General features: G+C 44.1%; 1 protein-coding gene across 3 annotated transcripts in view; it reads right to left on the reverse strand.

The window, feature by feature from the left end:
- Positions 1–6543: 6543 nt before the first annotated feature.
- The window catches only part of SLC20A2 (solute carrier family 20 member 2), a 104733-nt gene continuing 90382 nt past the window's right edge, over positions 6544–20894 (reverse strand). For 2 of the 3 annotated variants that reach the window (XM_028124057.2, XM_028124058.2), the window contains exons 10-11: positions 20274–20358; positions 6544–8069 (exon numbers count right to left, since the gene is read on the reverse strand). In XM_028124057.2, coding sequence (XP_027979858.1) covers positions 7905–8069; positions 20274–20358 — 250 coding nt within the window. In that variant the 3' untranslated portion in view covers positions 6544–7904. Of the gene's footprint in view, positions 8070–20273; positions 20509–20894 lie in introns of those variants that run through there. The other variant, XM_088020977.1, reaches the window with a different exon arrangement.

Below are 20894 nucleotides of genomic sequence, written 5' to 3' on the forward strand. Positions count from 1 at the left end.
AAAAATGTTAGTGCTGCAAGATATTCCCCCCGCCCACCAAAGATTATCTTTACTAGCACCCACATTCCAACCACCACTCCTTATGTTAGAAAAGATCTGTGATACCAACCACACAATGTAATTTGATTTTCTCATTATCTTTGTGGGTTGAAGCACCATTACAGGAGCTAAAGTACCACAGGAAAGGAAAAGGGAGTGCGAGGAGTACACAACAAGTTCATTGTGTCCTGCTGACATCTGTGGCTAGTTGCCTGTTACCGGCAGAACCTCATCTGCAGCCCAAGCGCTGGTGGGGCGCTGGGGCGGGCGGGCTGGTGCTGCACATGCGTGCTCTTCTGTGATGTGCAACTTGTAGCAGAGACAGGCATGCTCCTGGAGCTTACGGAGCGGTCACCGAGTAGGACATAATCTTAATCCTTGTAGCAGTAACCGCAGACATCTTGGAGTCCAGTAGTCCAGGAAGGAAAGCCATGCGAGGTGTTCCAGGATAGAGCAGTGCGTGGTGCTTTCTCATAGTGGGAATTTCAGTAGCTCCCTCTCTCCACCATAAAATGCACACAAGCATCTCTCCCCCCAGCTTTCTCCTCATTTTCCCTCTTCATCCTCTCCTTTCCCCCCCAATTGGCCTATAACTCCTAGGGTAATCATTTATTTGATTTTATTTAAATTTTAAATTGACTCGTTCAGGACACTGCTAGGATCGTCAGTGTTGCCTTTTGAGCCTTACTCTCAAGGTAACTTATTTTGGCCTTAACCATAGCCTGTAAGCTTTGCACCTGGGAACAGAGAACTGACATTCCAGTTAATGTGTATTTAATGTCAGTGGGTTCTTTGATTCAGTGACTCTGCTCTTAGGAATTTGCCTTAAGGAAATCATTAGACATGCTCGCTGCAGTGTTCTTAATCATAGAGAAAATGTGTAACAGTTTCACATGTGTAATGGGCATGGTTAAATGATGGTATGTGGATTCATCAAATGGCACGTTATTCAGCCATTAAAAATCATGTTTTTGAAGAATAACCATTGAGAATTGTTCACAATATGTTAAATAGAAAAAGCAGAGTAAAGAACTAATCTCAATTTTATTTTTTTGAAAAGTACATGTTGGGGCGCCTGGGTGGCTCAGTTGGTTAAGTGTCTGACTCTTGGTTTTGGCTCAGGTCGTGATCTGAGGGTGGGGAGATGGAGCCCCACGTGGGGCTCTGTACTTCGTGCGGAGTCTACTTGAGATTCTCTCTCTCTCCCCCTCTGTCCCCCCCGCCCCCACTCATGTTCTCTCTCTCAAGTAAATCTTTAAAAAAAAGTATATGTGGAAATAGAAAATACTCCAAAATATTAATATTCATTATTTCAGGAAGTTGGAATCATGAGTAATTTTTATTGATTTTATACTTTACTGTATTTTTCTGGTTTTCTAAAGTGAATTTATTTCTGTAATTAGGGAAATACTCTTCTAATTCACATTGTTTGAAAAGGCAGGCAGCCCCCTGTACCAGCACAACAGGAGGCATGTCTGATGGGTGGTCAGTGTGTGTGCAGCTCAGCAGATGGTGTGCTTCCTGGTCTCAGGGGACAGGGAGCCCCAAGGCACTGGCCAAGGCAAGAAACACCAGGGGCGGGGTGGGGCGTGGGGGGATGGGTTAGCCTGGTGATGGGTATTAAGGAGGACACGTTCTGCGTGGAGCACTGGGTGTTATACGCAAACAATGAGTCATGGAACACTACATCAAAAACTAATGATGTAATGTATGGTGACTAACATAATAAAATTAAAAAAAAGAAACACCAGGGGCTCCTACCACCCTTAGGAGAGTTACCCAAATAGATCAAAGTACTAGTGTTTCTTGTGATAAACTAATAGGCGTGAGGTTTTTATTAAATTTTAAGAGATTTAAGTTTATACATCACATTTTTTAAACTTATTTTTAAAAGATTTTATTAGAGCACAAGCAGGGGGGAGGGGTAGAGGCAGAGGGAGAAGCAGACTCCCAGCAGAGCAGGGAGCCCAACAGGGAGTCTGGGATCATGACCTGAGCTGAAGGCAGACGTTTGACCCATTGAGCCACCTGGGGGGCCCTACACATCACATTTTGAATATCAGTTCTCCAAAAGATAAGACGACACAATGCATTGCTGATCCATCTTCATACTCTGAGAATCACTGCTGAAGGAACAGAGGAGGGGGGCGCCTGGATGGCTCAGTCGTTAAGCGTCTGCCTTCGGCTCAGGTCATGACCCCAGGATCCTGGGATCGAGCCCCGCATTGGGCTCCCTGCTCAGCAGGAAGCTTGCTTCTCCCTCTCCCACTGCCCCTGCTTGTGTTCCCTCTCTCTCTGAAATCAATCTTTCAAAAAAAAAAAGGAACAGTGGAAGGTGATAATGTCCCAAAGTTTCGTTACTAAATACCAGTCCTTGGAAGCTCACCAGTAACATGGCCCAGCCTTGGGTTCTAGAACCTTGGACAGGAGGAGCTCTAAGACAGCTGAAGCCGTTTGTGAGCTGCCCTACAGTGTTATTGCCCTGCACACACAGGAGGGTTGCCGTGTTTTCTGCGCGTGAAGACCATCGTCCCTTTAAGATGACAGCCTCCGACGGCGCATGCTCTGTGTACTCTGCCTGTTGCCCTTTAGAATCAAATCCCTCTTTTGCCCTCACTTAAAGGTCGACATTCGGGTTCTGTCCTCAGCCTTCTCTAATTCCATACCTTGGCGTTACGTTTGTTTTGAGTGGCTTTTTCAGATGACATCTGCCTGTCCTCGGAGATTCTGACAGCCTCGCGGGCCTTCTCAGAATAAAGGAGGTCAGATAATAGCACCATTCTTCCTCAGGTTTTAAACAAATGGTAAACTAGGACACGGTGTCAGTGGACAGAAGCCAAAAGCTGCATCTTTTGATGAAGGCTACTTGACACTCGCCGAGGGTGAAGAGTGACCGTGGCGTTGGGCCAGGGCAGGCCTCCCCCAGGCCCGGGTGGGGTGCAGTGGAGGGGGGGGATTCTAGTGCTTCCTGGAGGAAGGAACTAACTCCAACACGCCCAGCTCATTCTTCCGCAGCGTGCCATTCACACGCGCGCCTTGCCCCCGGGGGAGGGAATATGAGGGTAGAGAGAGGCCCGAGCGTGGTGCTGAAGGTGGGCCCGTCACGGGGAAGGAGACGCTGAGAACAGAACAGAGCATTCAGCGTGTGTGCTCCCAGACCTGGGGCTTGTCTGCTGCGGAAATGGATGCAGACCTCGCGGTGCTGGGGGGAGCAAAGGCTGTGCTTTGGCACAGCTCCCGGGGATCCCCACATACCCACTGAATTCGGCCTTTGAGTATGACCGGTCCTATCTTCCTGAGAGCTGCCTCCGAAAGGTGTTCCCAAAGCTTAGCGCCATGTAAGACGGCCCTTGGGACCTTCCAACCTTCTGGGCAAGCTGCCTGTCAGACCCTCTTCTTGGAGAGTCTGCGGGCATCTAACACCGATCCCCAGACTGACCCAGTGCTCTCACTGTCCACGCTGCACTTGGAGTTTCCGCCCCATTTCTGCCTCTTCTGTGAAAGCTTCCCTATCCTCAGGGGGCAGCAATCACATTGTATTGCATTTTTGCTTACCCACCTCCCCTCCTGCCTGTGAACTCCCAGACGTCTTTTTGTCTCCCTACCTTCAGTGGCCAGGCCAACACCTGGCACACGATAGGCACCCAATGGGTGTTTACTGAATGGATGAAAATGAGCCAGCAGGCAGGTGGCTTGGCTTCCAAGCCATGGGGATTTCTGCATACGGACTGAAGTTCTCCTTCGGCAAGTACTCGTATTTTCCTGTGGCCATCAAAGAAACAGATACTGACATTTCTAGCAACTCTTTGAATTATGATATAATTATTATCCTGGGAGGTGATTTCCCTGCTGCATTTAAAAAGGTTCTGGGAAGATGGTCACGATTGCAATTGCACTTGGTCCCACTGGGTGTCGCTGTTGTCACTGCCAAGAGAAGATGATTGTCCCGCTGTGGAGTCCGGTGCCTTCTGGCCTGCAGGTCAGTCTGTCTCCTTCCTTTTGACCTCACTCCCTTCCCCAGCACCCTACCCGACGCCTAGTTTGGAACGTCTACATTCGGGATTTGTTTGAACCTCCAAATGTCAAGCCTTGGGGAGAGGCAAGGGAACTGCCCATCCTACTGTAGCCCAAATCCTTTTTGCTCTCAAGTTCTTGATTTGTTCTAGCCAGTAGAGATTAGAGAACGTCTGATCACCTTTGTTGAGTCTGAAAGTCCTTACTTTAAATCAGATTGAATTCCTCATGTTTCCTTTATAAGAACAGGCCGGAAAAACCCCTCACCCTTTCCTCCAGGGCTTCCAGGTTCTTAATCCCCTGCCAGTGTTCCTTCTGGGACCCTCCTCGCAGCCTCCGGCACAGCACCGCCCCTCTCTGGAGACCACAGTCGTGGACACGGTCTGACCGCCCCTCAGAGGGAGAGGCCGAGAGGACTTCGGGGAGCCTGGGGCTTACTCTGGTCCTCTGACCATTTGGCTGCCTACACTTTTTCTCACTCTGTGCCTTTGTTTCCCCAGTGCCTGGCCGGCTCCACATGTTCCAAAGACGGGTGTCTCAATGTGGGGGGATGATGGAGTGCAGGTGACTTTTCCCTTTTTTTCATAATATGCTTTGGGGTTGTTTCATTGTCTTTTCAGTAATAAAGGATGATGTGCTAGGAAAACATTTAAGAGGGTGGCAGTCCAAGGTCAGGGCTACATTTCCCCACCTCCATGGGAATTGAACCGTATTCTACAGGTCTCATCAATCTTCTTCCTCCACCTAGCATGCAGGGAACCCCTTCTCCGGTTTCTTTTAGTCTCTGGCTGTTTTGTCTTGTTCAGCTAACTGGCTTATTTTCTATTCGTTCTCTCCACCATCTCAATTTACAATTTTCCTCCAAGCAGTCCACCTGAGGGGAATCGTCCAAAGTTCCCATTAAAACAAGGGAAGGCACACATGCTAGGTTATGGAGCCCTATTCTGAGCCAGGCCCGGAGTGGCCGCTTGCACCACACCGTCCCCCGCAGAACTCCTCTCAGCCCCACGCGCGGCCTCGGGGGCCCCCCGCGAGGAAACGCGCTAACAGGGTAAGGGTGGTTGTCGACATCGGGGCCCAGCGCTCCCAGACTCCAGGAGCCACTCCGGCAGGGGCACTTCAAGGCGCAGGGGGGGCGTGGTCTCCCCCCCACAACACCAAAGGGCTGCACAGAACACACCACCTGACCTTCCAGCGCCCTCTTCCTGCCTCATGGTGGTAACTGGATGAACTCACCGACGCCCTAGAACTTACATGCCACCATTCTCTGAACGATGGGGTTGGTTTGTTTATTCTGCAGCTTATTCTGAGGAGACAAGAGGACTTATTTTAAAAAATTATCTTGTGAAAAATGAGTAAATGTGTTTACATATTTGCTCAGAAGCTCAGTCCTCTTGGAAAGGCAGAACATGAAGTGAAGGAACACTGTCGGGAGCTCAGGCTGCTTTGCGAGCTGTCGCCTGTCCTCCGCGCAGACGTTGTCCCTCTGCAAGGGGCCCGGACACGGCGAAGGCAGGGTCTCCAGGGCGCCCCTCTTAGCCCTGCACAGCTCCCTTCTGCGGACGTTAATGAAGACTCTCAGGCGGCCAGGGCAGGGGAGCCCCTTCCCAGTGTCCGCGTCCCCGTGCTGGGCGACCCATCGTCTGCCAGAGCTCACCTCCCTGCCCTCGTGGAGAGGGGCCGGGGGCCGGGGAGGGGTGCATCGGGCCGGCTTCTCTCTTCAGTACTGCCGGTGACGGTGCTTCGTTATCCCGAGGCTTGGTGTATGTGCGACCTTCGTCCCACTTGGGTCCCCGGGTCTTTGCTCCTCCCACAGCCCTTCTCCCAGGACGCTGCTTGCAAGCTGGCGCTGTTTTGCTCTTACTCTTCTCATAAATTTAGGAGGAAATCGAACTTGTTCTTGAATCTATGGTTTTATCAATAGTGGGGACATGAAAGGCCTAGAATGCCATTTTAAAAATCAGAGAAAGCAAATTTCTTTGTGGAGATGAAGCACTTTTCACACCTGGTCAGTGTCCCTCATCTCTGTCCCCTTCCTCATTCCAGAAGGAAATGGAGCTTGAGAGCCCTGAGGCAGAGGCTGCAGGAGTGGCTTCTGAAGCTCCAAGCAGGTGTGTGGGGGGCTGCTTGAGCCTAGAAGAAAGAGGCCGTGCATTTTTCCGCCAGGCCCTTAGCCCTGGACGTGTGAACGCCCCCCCCCCCCCCCCCCCCCCCGCCAAGAGGCTGGCTAAGTTCACACACTGATAACACACCCTGTTATCAGTTCTTTGCTGAAGAATCAACGTGTGTGTACTAACAGTAGGGATTTCAGGATGCTGGGCTGTGTCCGTCATTTCTTCCTTCTCTTGCTCATGTGTATTTTGTGTACAAACATATAATAGTAGTAAAATAAGAAAGTTATTGGAAAAATAGAAGTAAATTGTGTAGCTTTTATTTTTGTGGAAACTGAACAGAAAACATAGATATTTAGAAAAAAACAAGAGGCAAACGTTGAGGGGCATTTTTTATTATAAATTTAATGTGGTTGATTAATGAAAAAATCACAATGAAGTACCAAGAAAACGTTTGTCAATATAAAAATTTTAGCAGCATTTCCATAGTTTCAGGCTCTAACATTAGTCATACTTCCTCCCTCCCGCTATCAAAAAAGAATCCAATGGGACTACAGTAGAGCATCAAGATGTTCAGCTTAGTAAAGGCCTCAAGGAAATCCTCAAATCCAGTGTATTGTCTAATATTTCAACTCTCCCTGCTCCTGAATTTCTAGAATGTCAAATCACTCGCCTTAGTGTCTGAGACAAGAATTCTGTTCTTCAGGCTGCAGGGGGAGAAGAGGGGTGAAAATTTAAACTGGACTTGATATGTGGTGCTTGATCACGCATCCTTACATACGTACACTCTCTACACGGACGACGATGAAGGGCCACTGCGGGGTTCACCAGTATCTGGCATGTGGCGGCAGTGGGGGTGGGGTGGGGTAGGGGACCCGAAGGAGGCCCCGCACATGCTGGGGGCTGGGTTGTGGGGGGCTGGTGTTTCAGTATCTGCACTGCTGAGGGGCAGGCCGGAGCCTGGCGGTCTCCCTACAGCATAGGTTAATGGTAGGATTAATGAGAAGGGGAGACAGACAATATGAAAATATAATACTGGCAAACTATTCCCCTGCTTCTTTGGTACTTTCCAAAATTCTCTGATCAAAAAAGTATAGGGAAGCACACCATTAAAAAATTACAGTTTTAAGTATTTACAGAAGCAATTATGATATATTACAGAATCAATACACAGTATATGAACAGATTCCTCAGTGAAAGCACTTGTGAACTCCTACCCTAGTATTATTCAAGAGCACACCCATGGACCTACACCTGCCCAAATGGGCATCATCCATCCCAATTCTCGCTTATCTTACAGTATATTCAATGGGGAAAACATCACTTTCCAATCTACACTTTACTTTTAAAAGGTTCTTAAAATTTGCCACTGAAATCATGACATACAAAGATTTGTTGAACATTGAATTCTAGGCAATATATATCTCCACTCCCATTTTGAGTATGTCTGAAATAATGCTATGTATTCTATGTATACAATATATATTTAACAGATAAGTAACCGCACCACGTTATGTCACCACGATACCAGTTTAATGCACATGATTATGTACAGTAGTTAAGTTAGCTCTGGAGGATGACTCTCTACAGTGTAGGTGAGCAGTGTGGTTCGGAACCTTAGGAAAGGGACACAGAGAAGCTGGTGGGGGACAGCCTGTGCATGGGCAGGACGCATGCCACACGCCCCCCCCACGTCCCCACACCAGACTACCCCTCGTGCGCTGGGTGGAAGCAGACAAATCACACATATGGAAGGATCCCGTACATGAGGAGAGCCATGATAGCAGCACTGAACAACCCAGCCACGGGAACAGTCACAAACCAGGCCACAAAGATGTTCCGGAAGAGGCGCCAGTCCACGGCCTTCCGGGAGCGGATCCAGCCCACGGCCACCACCGAGCCCACCTGTGGGAGCACAGACATTTCAAAGTGAAAATGGAGGCCCGCAAATATAAAGGTGAGACATAGACTCTACATTCAACCATTGTAAACTGGCTAATCTCAGACGTAAACTGCATTATAAAATTACCAATTCTTTCCCCTCAATTTGTTAAAAGTTTTTAAAATAATTTAGATTTTAGGTATAATTACTTTAAGATTATTCTACTCAGATATAGTTCCGATATACTTTTCCACGTATATTCTGCTCTATTTGAGTGGAACGTTAGCCAATTATATGTCTTCTCTTCTCTCTGCACCTTATAAACTATAACTTGTCTTAAATATTCCGCAGGTAGGCTACTGTTTAACACAACATATGAACCTGCTTTAATGTGCCCTTCTCTTAGAAAAACAGCATCATAAATGTTGGAGCTGGAGAAGACCTTTGAGGATATCCAATTCACATCATTCGTTTACAGAGGATAAAACAGTTCCCGAGAGGATCCGGGGGCACAAGGAGGTACCGTTAATCACAGCAGCCTGCAGACTAGAACTCAGGCCTCTTGATTTTAAACTGGTTTTCTCCTCTCTCTCAAGCTGCCTGGCCATCTTTGTACTTTAGCTAGTGTGAAGGGAAGTGAAAAAGCAAACAGTAAAGTAAACTAAGTAAGATAAAAAGGAGCATAAATATTATTGGATCTGAACTGTCACTCATGCCTCACAAAATGACAGGTACAGATACTTGAAAATCACAATGTTAACATGGATTCAAATCTTTCTAAACACTCACCATTCATTTTATGGTTTGTTGAAAGTTTAAAAAGGAAAAAAGACTCAGCTTCAAGTATCCTAAAAATGAAAATCATAAGAAAGTACAACTCCTGTAACATCTCATGCCTCACTCAGGCTCTGGTGGGGCTCAGAGTTCAACAGAATGCCCATCTGTGAGCTGGAGTTTTAGGATCTCCATAAAATAGGCTCTGTTTCTACTAACCCTCAAATACTCCAGAATCATCAGGGGCCAGTGAGGTTCAAATAACAACCAGGGTCTAACCACAAAAAAAAAAAAAAAAATAAAATCCAACACATTAGATTGTTTATGGACACAAACTGGAACCCCAAAAACAGCAGTATGTTGAAAGGCAGTTAATCTAACACTCTGTCAACCCAAGCCCTGACTGACCAACATCTCTAGGACAGCAACTAACTAACCCGTAGGGGAGGCCTTCAAAGTGATTATTGTATTTAAAGTCTTTGGCTGTAACCAGTACCCTGTATCAACCTGATAATCCTGTTTAGCAGTTCCTAAAACATGACAATCAAGATTTTCCTACTGCATAAGGATCAGCTAGTTTCTTTTGGTCCTCAAATACGGTCAAGTTCACAAACTCTAGCTCCTGTTACACACTGTCTCTCCGGAGCATATCCTCTTTAGTGCCCCCTTGGTTGTCCTGGATTCCCTTAAGGAGGACACGTTCAAGTTTCCATTTTATCATGCCCTCTTCCTTTCTTGGAAAACTTTTTTAAAAAGCATACAGGTCAGGGGTGCCCGGGTGGCTCAGTTGGTTACATGTCTGCCTTCAGCTCAGGTCATGATGTCAGGTCCTGAATTGGGTTCCCTGCTCACTGGGGAGTCTGCTTCTCCCTCTCCTTCTGCTCCTCCCCTCCACAACCCCCCACTTATGCTCTCTCTCTCTCAAATAAAATCTTTTTTTTAAAAAAGCATAAAGTTAGAATAATATTATAGCAAGTTTATGTACTAGGAGAGATGGACAATTACCCAGACCCCCACTACCGTCCTATTTTATATTCCTTTCTTGTATTTTTTATCAATATACTTTTATTTGTAAATAATAGGGCACACTATTTCCTTTCCTTAAAAAAATTAACATTATATTACAGGCATATTCCCATAGTGCTCACAGCCTTTATGATTATCATGAAAAATGGCACACCCTTTAGGTGGATGGATGCACCTTAATTTAACCACTTCCAGGTTGCTTCCAATTTTTCCCTATTAAAAATATTTCCAGGACGCCTGGGTGGCTCAGTCAGCTAAGCGTCTGCCTTCAGCTCAGATTGTGATCTCAGGGACCTGGGATTGAGCCCTACATTGGGCTCCCTGCTCAGTGGGGAGCCTGCTTCTCCCTCTGCCCCACCCCCACGCTTGTGCTCTCTTTCTCTTGCAAACATAAATAAATAAAATCTTAAAAAAAATAGTTCCATGATTGATGTATTCATATAGCTTATATTTGGGCTTTAAAAAATAATATTCCCTGAAATGGATTATTAAAGGGGGCATTTATTTAGTTTTGTTATTTTATTTTAATTCTAGTATAGTTAACATACAGGGTTATATTAATTTCAGGTGTACAATAGTGATTCAACAACTTAAAGGGAGCATTTAAAAAACATCTTAAAATGATTTGAAACTTAGAGAAAAGTTGTAAGAACTCCACACACCCTTGACCCAAATTCACCAGTTTTTAACCCTTTGCCACACTCTATGAAGAAACATTTTCATACTATTAAAATATCCTGCCCCTCATCCACCTCCCTCTCCCCTTGAGCTAAAGACTCAGCCATCCCGTCTTTACTCCAATGGTTGCAACATGGTAATTTACCAACTCCGTTGCATGTATCAGATGCAATGCTGCTTGGAGGAAGAAGAGGATCTTAATACATACTGCCAAATAGTTTTATAAACAGTTGTAAATGTACAAGATCATCCATAATCTGTGAATTTTGCTACACTGTAATAATCCTGCAAATTTTTCTTTTTTGTTAACCAATCAACAAAAACATGTGTTACTGTTGCTTTAGTTTGCATATCTTTAATTACTCCTAAGGCTGAACTTACTTTTATTTATCCAATTGTACTCTCTCTAGTCTTTTTTTTTAAAGATTTTATTTATTTATTCCACAGAGAGACACAGCGAGAGCAGGAACACAAGCAGGGGGAGTGGGAGAGGAAGAAGCAGGCTTCCCACAGAGCAGGGAGACCGATGCGGGGCTCGATCCCAGGACCCTGGGACCATGACGGGAGCCGAAGGCAGATGCTTAACAACTGAGCCACCCAGGCGCCCCTCTAGTCTTTACTCTATATAAAATTGTCTCTCCATGTACTTTGCCCATTTGGAATCTAAATGTGTCCCTTTATTTATTTATGTGTGGTCTTCATTGAATGATGATATTAACTCTTATTTAATGCAAATATTTTCTCAATTCACTATTTTGCTTTGTTTCAAGTTTCCAATTCCATACAATAAAATATGCTGCGCTCTTCTCCTGTGATTTGTCCTTGAATACTTGATAAATATTTAATTCTATTTTACTATACATTTTCTAAAATAAGACTCTATTTTATTCTAAATTTTAAAATTGCTTCTGAGTTTGGGAACTGCTGCTGAGTAGTTTATACTCTGAATCTTACTCCTAATGGGTAGCCAGGTAAATGGGCCATAGCATCACACCCAAATATGGCAAATATTGCCTTCAAAATCCAAAAAGGCTCAACAAGCACCATGTCTCTTCTTGTGGGTTGTGCTAAACTACATAATTATCAAATTAAATAAAAGATGGCAATGGATTGTAAAAAAAAAAAGTTTTTAAAATGCTAGTTAGACCATCAGATATATTTTTTGAGAGTTGTGTGTCTAATTTTGTTTTTCTCGAGTGACAACCAGCTATCCCACGTCACTTACCCAACATCATCAAACTATATTGCTCGTATATTGTAGGTTCTATCTCTGGCCTATCTACTGTTTTATAGAAATATCAGATTTTTTTTCATTGTATAAATACGTATTTAAATACATATAAAATAACATCGATCATTTTAGCCATTTTTAAGTGTACAATTGAGTGGCATAAAGTATTTTCACATTGTTTTGCAACCATGAGCACCATTCCTCTCCAGAACTTTGTCATCTTCCCCAACTGAAACTGTCCCCGTCCACACTGTAGCCCTGCCTCCATGTATTTTCAACTTTCTCTTGGGTAAGACTAGTCCCTCCTCATTACTTTTCTTTTTAGATTTTATATTCTCGCTAACTTAACCTACCAAATTCACCTTAGTCTCCTTTTGTAAAGTTAGAATAAAAATTTGGTTGGGGTTGTATTTGCGGGGAACATAATATCTTTTTTTTAAGATTTTTTTTTTTTAAAGTAATCTCTACACCCAACGGGGGCTTGAACTCACGACCCGGAGATCAAGAGTCGTGTGCTCCACCAATTGAGCCAGGCAAGTGCCCCGCAGGGAACTCATATCTTTATAAAATTTAGTTTTCCCATCCAATAACACAGTCTGTCTCATTTGCCGGTCTTCTTTCACGTCTGTGCAAAGTTTTGTGCCTTTTTCATATATACCACTTGCATTTATCAGGATTATTCTGAAATAGCTTTTTGCTGTAATTCTGGAGGTGTTCTTGTTTTAATACATTTTTGTACTGACTATTGCTGACAGACAAGCTCTAGAGTTCTGTATTTTTATGGTGGGCTGGGTCATTTTTACTGAATTCTAGCAGTGTTTTAGAGACACATGCTGAATTTTATCAAATGTCTTTTTGGCATATATGCCAGTAGATGATCATGTTTTTTTTTTTTTAAGATTTTATTTATTTGACAGAGAGAGAGACATAGCGAGAGCAGGAACACAAGCAGGGGGAGTGGGAGAGAGAGAAGCAGGCCTCCCGCAGAGCAGGGAGCCCGATGCGGGACTCGATCCCAGGATCCCAGGATCATGACCTGAGCCGAAGGCAGACGCTTAACAACTGAGCCACCCAGGCACCCTCATATGTTGTTTTTTATTTTTAATTTTTTTATTGTTATGTTAATCACCATATATTACATCATTAGTTTTTGGTGCAGTGTTCCATGATTCATTGTTTGTTCATAACACCCAGTGCTCCATGCAGAACGTGCCCTCCTCAATACCCATCACCAGGCTAACCCATCCCCCTACCCCCCTCCCCTCTAGAACCCTCAGTTTGTTTTTCAGAGTCCATCATCTCTCATGGTTCGTCTCCCCCTCTGACATACTCCCCTTTTCTTCCTCTCCTGTTATCTTCTTCTTTTTCTTTTTTCTTAAAATATGTTGCGTTATTTGTTTCAGAAGTACAGAACTGTGATTCAACAGTCTTGCACAATTCACAGCACTCACCGTAGCACATACCCTCCCCAATGTCTATCACCCAGCCACCCCATCCCTCCCACCCCCAACCACTCCAGCAACCCTCAGTTTGTTTCCTGAGATTAAGAATTCCTCATATCAGTGAGGTCATGTGATACATGTCTTTCTCAGAGAAAGACTTATTTCACTCAGCATAACACCCTCCAGTTCCATCCACGTCGTTGCAAATGGCAAGATCTCATTCCTTTTGATGGCTGCATAATATTCCAATGTGTCTATATACCACATCTTCTTTATCCATTCATCTGTTGATGGGCATCTTGGCTCTTTCCACAGTTTGGCTATGGTGGACATTGCTGCTATAAACATTGGGGTACACGTACCCCTTCGGGTCCCTACATTTGTATCTTTGTGGTAAATACCCAGTAGTGCAATTGCTGGATCGAACGGTAGCTCTAATTTCAACTGTTTGAGGAACCTCCATACTGTTTTCCAGAGGGGTTGCACCAGCTTGCATTCCCACCAACAGTGTAGGAGGGTTCCCCTTTCTCCACATCCCCGCCAACATCTGTCGTTCCCTGACTTGTTAATTTTAGCCATTCTGACGGGTGTGAGATGGTATCTCATTGAGGTTTTGATTTGGATTTCCCTGATGCCGAGCGATGTTGAGCACTTTTTCATGTGCCTGTTGGCCATTTGGATGTCTTCTTTGGAGGAATGTCTGTTCATGTCTTCTGCCCATCCTCATATGCTGTTTTTTAATGGACTGATGAACCGCATTATTTTGAAGATGTCAGAACACCCTTCTTGGGATTCACTCAACACCTATCTGTTGAGCACTTATGAGGGGCCAGCCCTGTGTAGGTGCAGGCAGTGGATAAACCCTGCCCTGTTCAGAGCCTGTTTTCTAGTAATCTGGAAAATCAATTTGACCCTGCTGAAATGTTCTAAAATCGTTCATGTCATTTATTAGCTCCTTAAGTTTTATACCAATATTCATATGTAAATACAGCTTTTGTTGTCATGTTTTAAATCAGGTTTTATTCAGTATATACTTATTCAGTATATGCTTTATAGAACAAAATGAAGAGTTTCCTGTTCTATTTTGTTTTTTTCCTACACTGTAGAAAGTTTACGTAACATGAAAATTATTCTTTTAAAGTGGAAGAGGTTACAGGGGGCCTGAATGGCTCAGCTGGTTGAGCGTCCAACTCTAGGTTTCGGCTCAGGTCATGATCTTGGGGTTGTGAAATCAAGCCCTGAGTTGGGCTCTGCACTGAGCAGGGAGTCTGCTTGAGGTTTTCTCTCTCCCTCTGCCCCTCTGTTGTCTTGTGTGTATGCACGCTCTCTCAAATGAATAAATAAATCTCCGGGGGGGGGGCTTGGGTGGCTCAGTCAGTTAAGCATCTGCTTTTGGCTCAGGTCATGATCCCGGGGTCCTGGGATCCAGCCCTGCATTGGGTTCCCTGCTCAGCGGGGAGCCTGCTTCTCCCTCTCCCTCTGCCCCTCCCCACTCGTGCTCTCTCTCAAATAAATAAAATCTTTAAAAAAAATTAGTAAATCTTTAAAAAAATAAATACAATGGAAGAGATTATCTAATGAATCCATCTAGAACTGCAATCAGCTGTGCCCCCTCCTTTTTGCTTTTTCAGATGAGAAGAATTGTTTTTGGAGATCGTCCTTAATTTCTTCCTCTGGCTCTGGTCAGATTTTCCACTTTTTCCTACTTCTTTGTCAATATTTATTTGTCATGTATACTTTTTGCAGAAAATAATTCATTTTACATAAATTTTCAAATTCCTTAGCATACAGCTTCGTGGTTTCTTGTATAACTTAAAAATGCCCTTCTCTATCTGTTGTTATAATGTCTTTCCCCTAACTTAATTCCCTTTTTTCCCTGATGTGATTTGATATTATTTTATTAGTAACCACTTTTCTCTCTCTCTCCCCTTTAGTATTTTTTTAAAATTTATTTTGCTTTTATAATTACTACACCTTTCTTAGTTTGCTCAGAGTTTTAATTGTTCTGCACCTTTTAAAAAATCCTAATTTGAATGTCTAGCTCTTTTATTTTCCCCTTGCTCAATTAAACCATTCAAAGACAGGACTTTTCAACTGAGTCTAACTGGCTGCCAAAGGTTTTTCCATGTATCTCCACACACACATAGACACACACATTTTTTTAAAGAAAGCTATCATTTTAATTTTTTTAAAACTGCCTGATTCAACTGTTACTTAAAAAGAGCACTTAAAACTACCCAAGGGGATACTTCCCTTTTTCAACACATAATAAATTTATACTTTAATTTCATTGTGATTAGTGTGTTCAGCACAACTTCTGTTCTTATTTTATAAATTTTAAAGTGATTTTTATCATGGCCTTCTGAATTTATTTTGATAAAGGCTTGATGATACTTGACAAAAAGTCGTATATGATTAGCAGGGTAAAACTTTGATACATATTTATTATACCGCTCAAAATCTATTATTCAAATCTTTTATATTCTTTTAAATTATTTATTTATTTTAAAAGATTTTATTTATTCATTTGACAGAGAAAGGGAGAGCACACAAGCAAGGGGAGCAGCAGAGGGAGAGGGAGAAGCAGGCCTCCCACTGAGCAGAGAGCCCGATGTGGGACTCGATCCCAGGACCCTGTGATCATGCCCTGAGCTGAAGGCAGACACTTAACCAACTGAGCCACCCAGGCATCCCCAAAAATTTATTTTAGAGAGAGGGTGCACGTGCGTGAGTGGGGGGAGGGGGTGAGGGAGAGAGAGCGAATCTCAAGCAGACTCCCTGCTGAGCACAGAGCCCGATGTGGGGGTCTTGATCCCATGACCCCCAAGATCATGACCTGAGCCAAAATCAAGAGTCAGGTGCTCAACTGACTGAGCCACCCAGGTGTCCCTCAAATCTTTTATATTATTTTTTTAAACTTTATTTATTTGACAGAGAGAGAGAGCACAAGCAGGGGGAGCGGCAGGCAGAGGGAGAAGCAGACTCCCCGCTGAGCAGGAAGCCCGATGTGGGGCTCGATCTCAGACCCTGGGATCATGACCTGAGCCGAAGGCAGACACTCAACGACTGAGCCACCCAGGTGCCCCAAATCTTTTATATTCTTAAATAATTTTTGTCTTCTTCATCTGTCACACACTTAGACATATTAATTTTTAAGTTCTAGTGGCTTTTGCCTTATCTTTTTAGTTGTTATATTATATGGATCACAAGGGACCCAGAGTACTGTCTTCACTACTGATTGTCTTTCGTTTGTATTATTCATTGCTGTGTTGTAACCTCCCTCTTAGTAAGCTAAATGTGTTTCCAGATTAAGGCCATCATAGGCACCAAGAGCAATAGAATTATTGAGGAGCAGGGGAACCAAAGAGCAAGAATCAGAAAATTAAATTAGAAATTATAATACTAACTTTTAAAATCAGTAGTGTTTCCTAAAAGCACTTCCAAATGCAAAGGCTATGTCATCAATATAGATGAACAATGTGGGTAATTCACAAAAAAGAATCATCCCAAACCAGCCCGTTTTGGATAACACCACTCTGAATCACTGTTAAAAAGCTCACAAATGTGCTCCACAGTGGCCCCTGTCTGCGGTGGCCCTGGCTGGAGACCACAGCAGATCAAGGCTCACAGAAGGGAAGAACAATTCAAGTTGCTGAAACATACAACTGTGTATACTTTTATTTTCAAGAGTTGTTTCTATTTTTTTAATTAAGGCTTTTAACTTTAGCCAGAGGTAATGTCCCAGGAAAATATCTAATGAATTGAACCCTCTGATGTAAAATACAAACATGTGTAACACTGAAAGATTTATAGAAAGCAAAATTTGTCTTACCTACGCCTTCTGAAATATATGATTACCCTAATACAGTATACTGTTCTGGGTAATATGATTTTTCTAATTATCCTTTTCTAAATTATGTATTTGGCTAACATCTGGATCACTTAATGGAGGTTTGTGTTTTAAATTAAATTAAATTTAGACTATGCCCTCAGCTATGTACACTTAGAAAAAAAAAGCATGAATGAATAAAATGTACCCAGAAACATTCAAAAGTGTATTTTCAGCAATACTTTCCATCTTTTCCTGCCAAGTTCCTAACTTTTGCCCCCCTTCTGCAGAAGGTGGCTCTAAGCAAGAAACCTAACAAGCAGATAGGACAGGAAGCAGAGAGCTGGAAAAACCGAACAGGCGGTGTGATTATTCCTGAAAAAACACAATGGCATTCAGTTATGACTTTACGCAGATGTCAGCACCCTTTGAATGTTTCCAGAATCATGGTGTCACCCACACGGGGCCTTGTTCCTAACGCCACGTCGTATCTCTCATATTTCCGCCCGCACCTGCTGCGCGGGCTACCACACACAGACTGGCACTGCGGGAGGGTGGGCGCTCGGCTGGACGGCAGGTGCAAGCTCGTCCCAGCGCCTCACCACCCAGGCTTTGCACCCCGCAGTGAGGACTGGAAAGCCAGGACCCTGACTTAAGCTACTGCAGCGATTAGCTCTGGGCTTTTTCTGTCAGTCCACCCTCAGTGACAGTGGCCAGACTGGTGAGAATCTGAGTTGAGGTCTGGCTCCTGTCTATTTGATAGCTGACATCGACTGTGGTCTTGTGTTAAGGAGACTTATTTTAAGTCTCCCGCGAGCTAGCCTAACTCTATTTATCGTCAGCGCTAAGGAAACAAAGCCTATCACATGATTTGTATGGATATTTTAGGATAATGATGACATACACATTTGTTCATGAAGGTCCTGTACAAACTGGATATAAATCCCTTACGTGCATCTCTTCATTATAGTATAAATATAAATATTGGGGAAATGACATAAGAGTGTAGGTTTTTATGGGCACTTAATACTTTTCATCTATTTCTGTAAGTAGTATTATAAAGTTTAGTGTTATTAGCAAAAGAAGTATTGTCCGTTATAACACTTCATACATTCTGCATAGGTTAGACTTCTGATAGCGTTAGGTAACAGCCCAGGAAAACCAAACTTGGTTTTTCAAGAGATCTTTCAACTGGTGGGAAAGAGGTGGCCTTCACTAGGCTTGCTTATGTGCAGGGTTAATCATTAAGAAGACAGTAACATTTATTTAAAAGCAGCCCCAAAGACTCTTCATGCCTGCAGAAAAGTTCAAAGCCTATTTCTTTGGGAGAAAAATATATTTAGTAAGAGGCATTTCCTCTCTGCTCCCACACACCAGTGAATTGAAGTTGATGCGGAGTAAGGGTCACTTTCCATTCCACCGAGTTCTGTACTGTTTGAAATATTTCAATGAACATGTGCTTCTTTTGTAACTTTTACATCACTGGAATCAGAACAGTAACAGTGACAAAATGGCAGGAACGCAGCGCATTTTTCCTGCCTTCCTTCTTTGCACCTGCCAGGCGTGGGGGGCAGGGCACGGAAAGCAGGGCGGGGGCACCCTGCTGGGTGCGGGACCTCAGTTGGGCCCCTCACTGGTCATGTGAGCTTGGGTGAGTTACTTAACCTCGCTATCTTCAGTTTCCTCATTGCTAAAACTGAGGTCACCTTAGCACTCACCTCCAAAGGTTCTTGGGAGGATTAAATGGGTTCATATTCACAGGGCACTTAACACGCTACCCACAGAGAGCACCTGCCCCGCACGTCTTAGCTGTGGTTGGTTACCATTACCAGGATCACTGTAACAAGCAGGAGGCACAGAGCATGAGGTCAACGTCTGAATCCTGGCTCTAGCACATGCTTAACGTATGATCTTGGGAGAGTGACCTAACTCGGGAGTCCTCAGTTTTCTCATCTGTAAATTGGGAATAACTACCAATTTCATAGGGTTGCTGTGGGGGTTGAGTGGTGTATCTGTTGCACATGTATGAAGCCCTAAACATAGCACTTGGCATTTCCCAAGCACTCAGTAAGTGGCAGTGATTTTTATAATAAAAATTTCTGGAAACTGCAGGTTTTCTATATACTGTAGCAAAAAAGGAAAAAACAAGGAAACAAAAAGCCTCTTTCCAATGAGGCTGATTCTCCATGCCACGAGGCTCCAGATTCGTCAGCTGGTCTACTTAAAATATTCCCATAAACGCCACCTGTCATTTTAATATTTGAAGCACTAAGCCATTCACATGTAGTGGTATTTGTTTATAATAAACACATTGGTTGGTGTTTTTAAACTGTGTGTGAATGTGGATGGCTGTCTCTGCCTTGGTCACTGCGGTGCTCCTGGTGCCCACAATGAATGGTGCCTCACACAGAGCAGGTACAAATGGTTTTTTCTTGAATGACACGAACAAAAGAACCTAGGAAAAATCTGAAGTGTCTTTTGCTTTGTTGAAGTTGGTGAATATTTTTGTATATAGAAAGCCCACTGAGTATGTTTTAGGGGCAGACCTGGGTTCTAGTCCTGGCTCCTCCCTGGGTGACCCTGGAGGACTCCCGGAAACTCACTGGGACCATTTCCTCTTCCTTCATCTTTCAGGTTCCTTGCAGCTCCAACATTCCCCTGTTCTAAGGAATTCTCTCCTGCACAGCCCTGAGTTTTAGAGCACTTGGCAGTGATCGATATTCAGCATTACCCCTCCTTTGGAATTGACTCTAAGGCAATCGAGTCATTTCGACCAGTCACATAAGGAAAAAGAACTGAAACAACCAAGTCTTACACTTCCATTGAGATGATTTCTGCTTAGTCTACTTCCACTGTCAACGCCCAGTCCCCTGCACTGGCTGGAACTGGGTGCCATGCCCCCGTGTGAGCCTACGAATATGGTTAGCGTACACATGACTTCAATGCAAAATCCACTGTGGAAACAACGAGAGAGAAACAGGACAAATGGAAAGTGTGAAGCACACATGGAAGGAGGGAGAGCTCTTGCCATGCACGCACTGAGAAGGCCAAGTGTGCACGACAGAAGGCGTCATGCTGCCGAGCCCGGAGGGTCGAGAGGGACAGCCCACGTCCAGCAACACTCCAGCGGACCCAGCAAACCTCGAGACGACTGTTTTCACAAACAAGCATACACCAAGCGCTGACGGCTTTTCTCCACTCGCTCGGCGACTGTGGACTGAGCCCAGCAGCCCGAGGCCAGACCCACCTTGCAGTGTGTGGTGCTGACAGGAAGCCCGACGTTGGAGGCGATCACCACTGTGAACGCAGAGGCCAGCTCAATGGTGAAGCCGCTGCGGGAGGGGGCACAAGACACACATCACAGGCGCTCTTTGTATCAGCCTCACTGGCACCCCAGGGGTGCCAGAGTCTCACCAGAACATTCTTTGGGTCGATTGTTGGGCTGCTGACGGGGCCAGATGACATTAGCAGAAAAGAAACTGCTGCATAATGACAACAATTCACACTAAGACTGTGCATGATACTGTTTCCAGCCCTAAATAGCCTTCTTTTTCTGATATGTTTTCCAAAAGCACACACTGTCGTAACTGGGTCAGAAATTCCTGCTGTGTAAAAAACGCTAAATTAGTCATTTCTAAAGTGGCAGAGGAAAAAAAAACATTCTCCCATTTTTAAAATGTGTACTTCTTGCAAAAAAAGTGAATTTTTCCCTCAGATTGCTCATTTTTCTTCAAATCCATCTTATAAAAGAATCGTTCATTACAGTGGGTTTCAAGGGGGGAAAAGACTTCCTTATAATAGGTGGTTCCAAGTTTAGTTGTATTCTCAAAGTTCTCCTGTCAGTTTGTACTTAACCCTGAATATACAT

Source organism: Eumetopias jubatus, unplaced genomic scaffold (genome assembly GCF_037043125.1).
Source record: "Eumetopias jubatus isolate StellerSeaLion01/CBP00866 unplaced genomic scaffold, mEumJub1_p1.0 scaffold_2, whole genome shotgun sequence".
NCBI classification, from domain to species: Eukaryota; Metazoa; Chordata; class Mammalia; order Carnivora; family Otariidae; genus Eumetopias; species Eumetopias jubatus.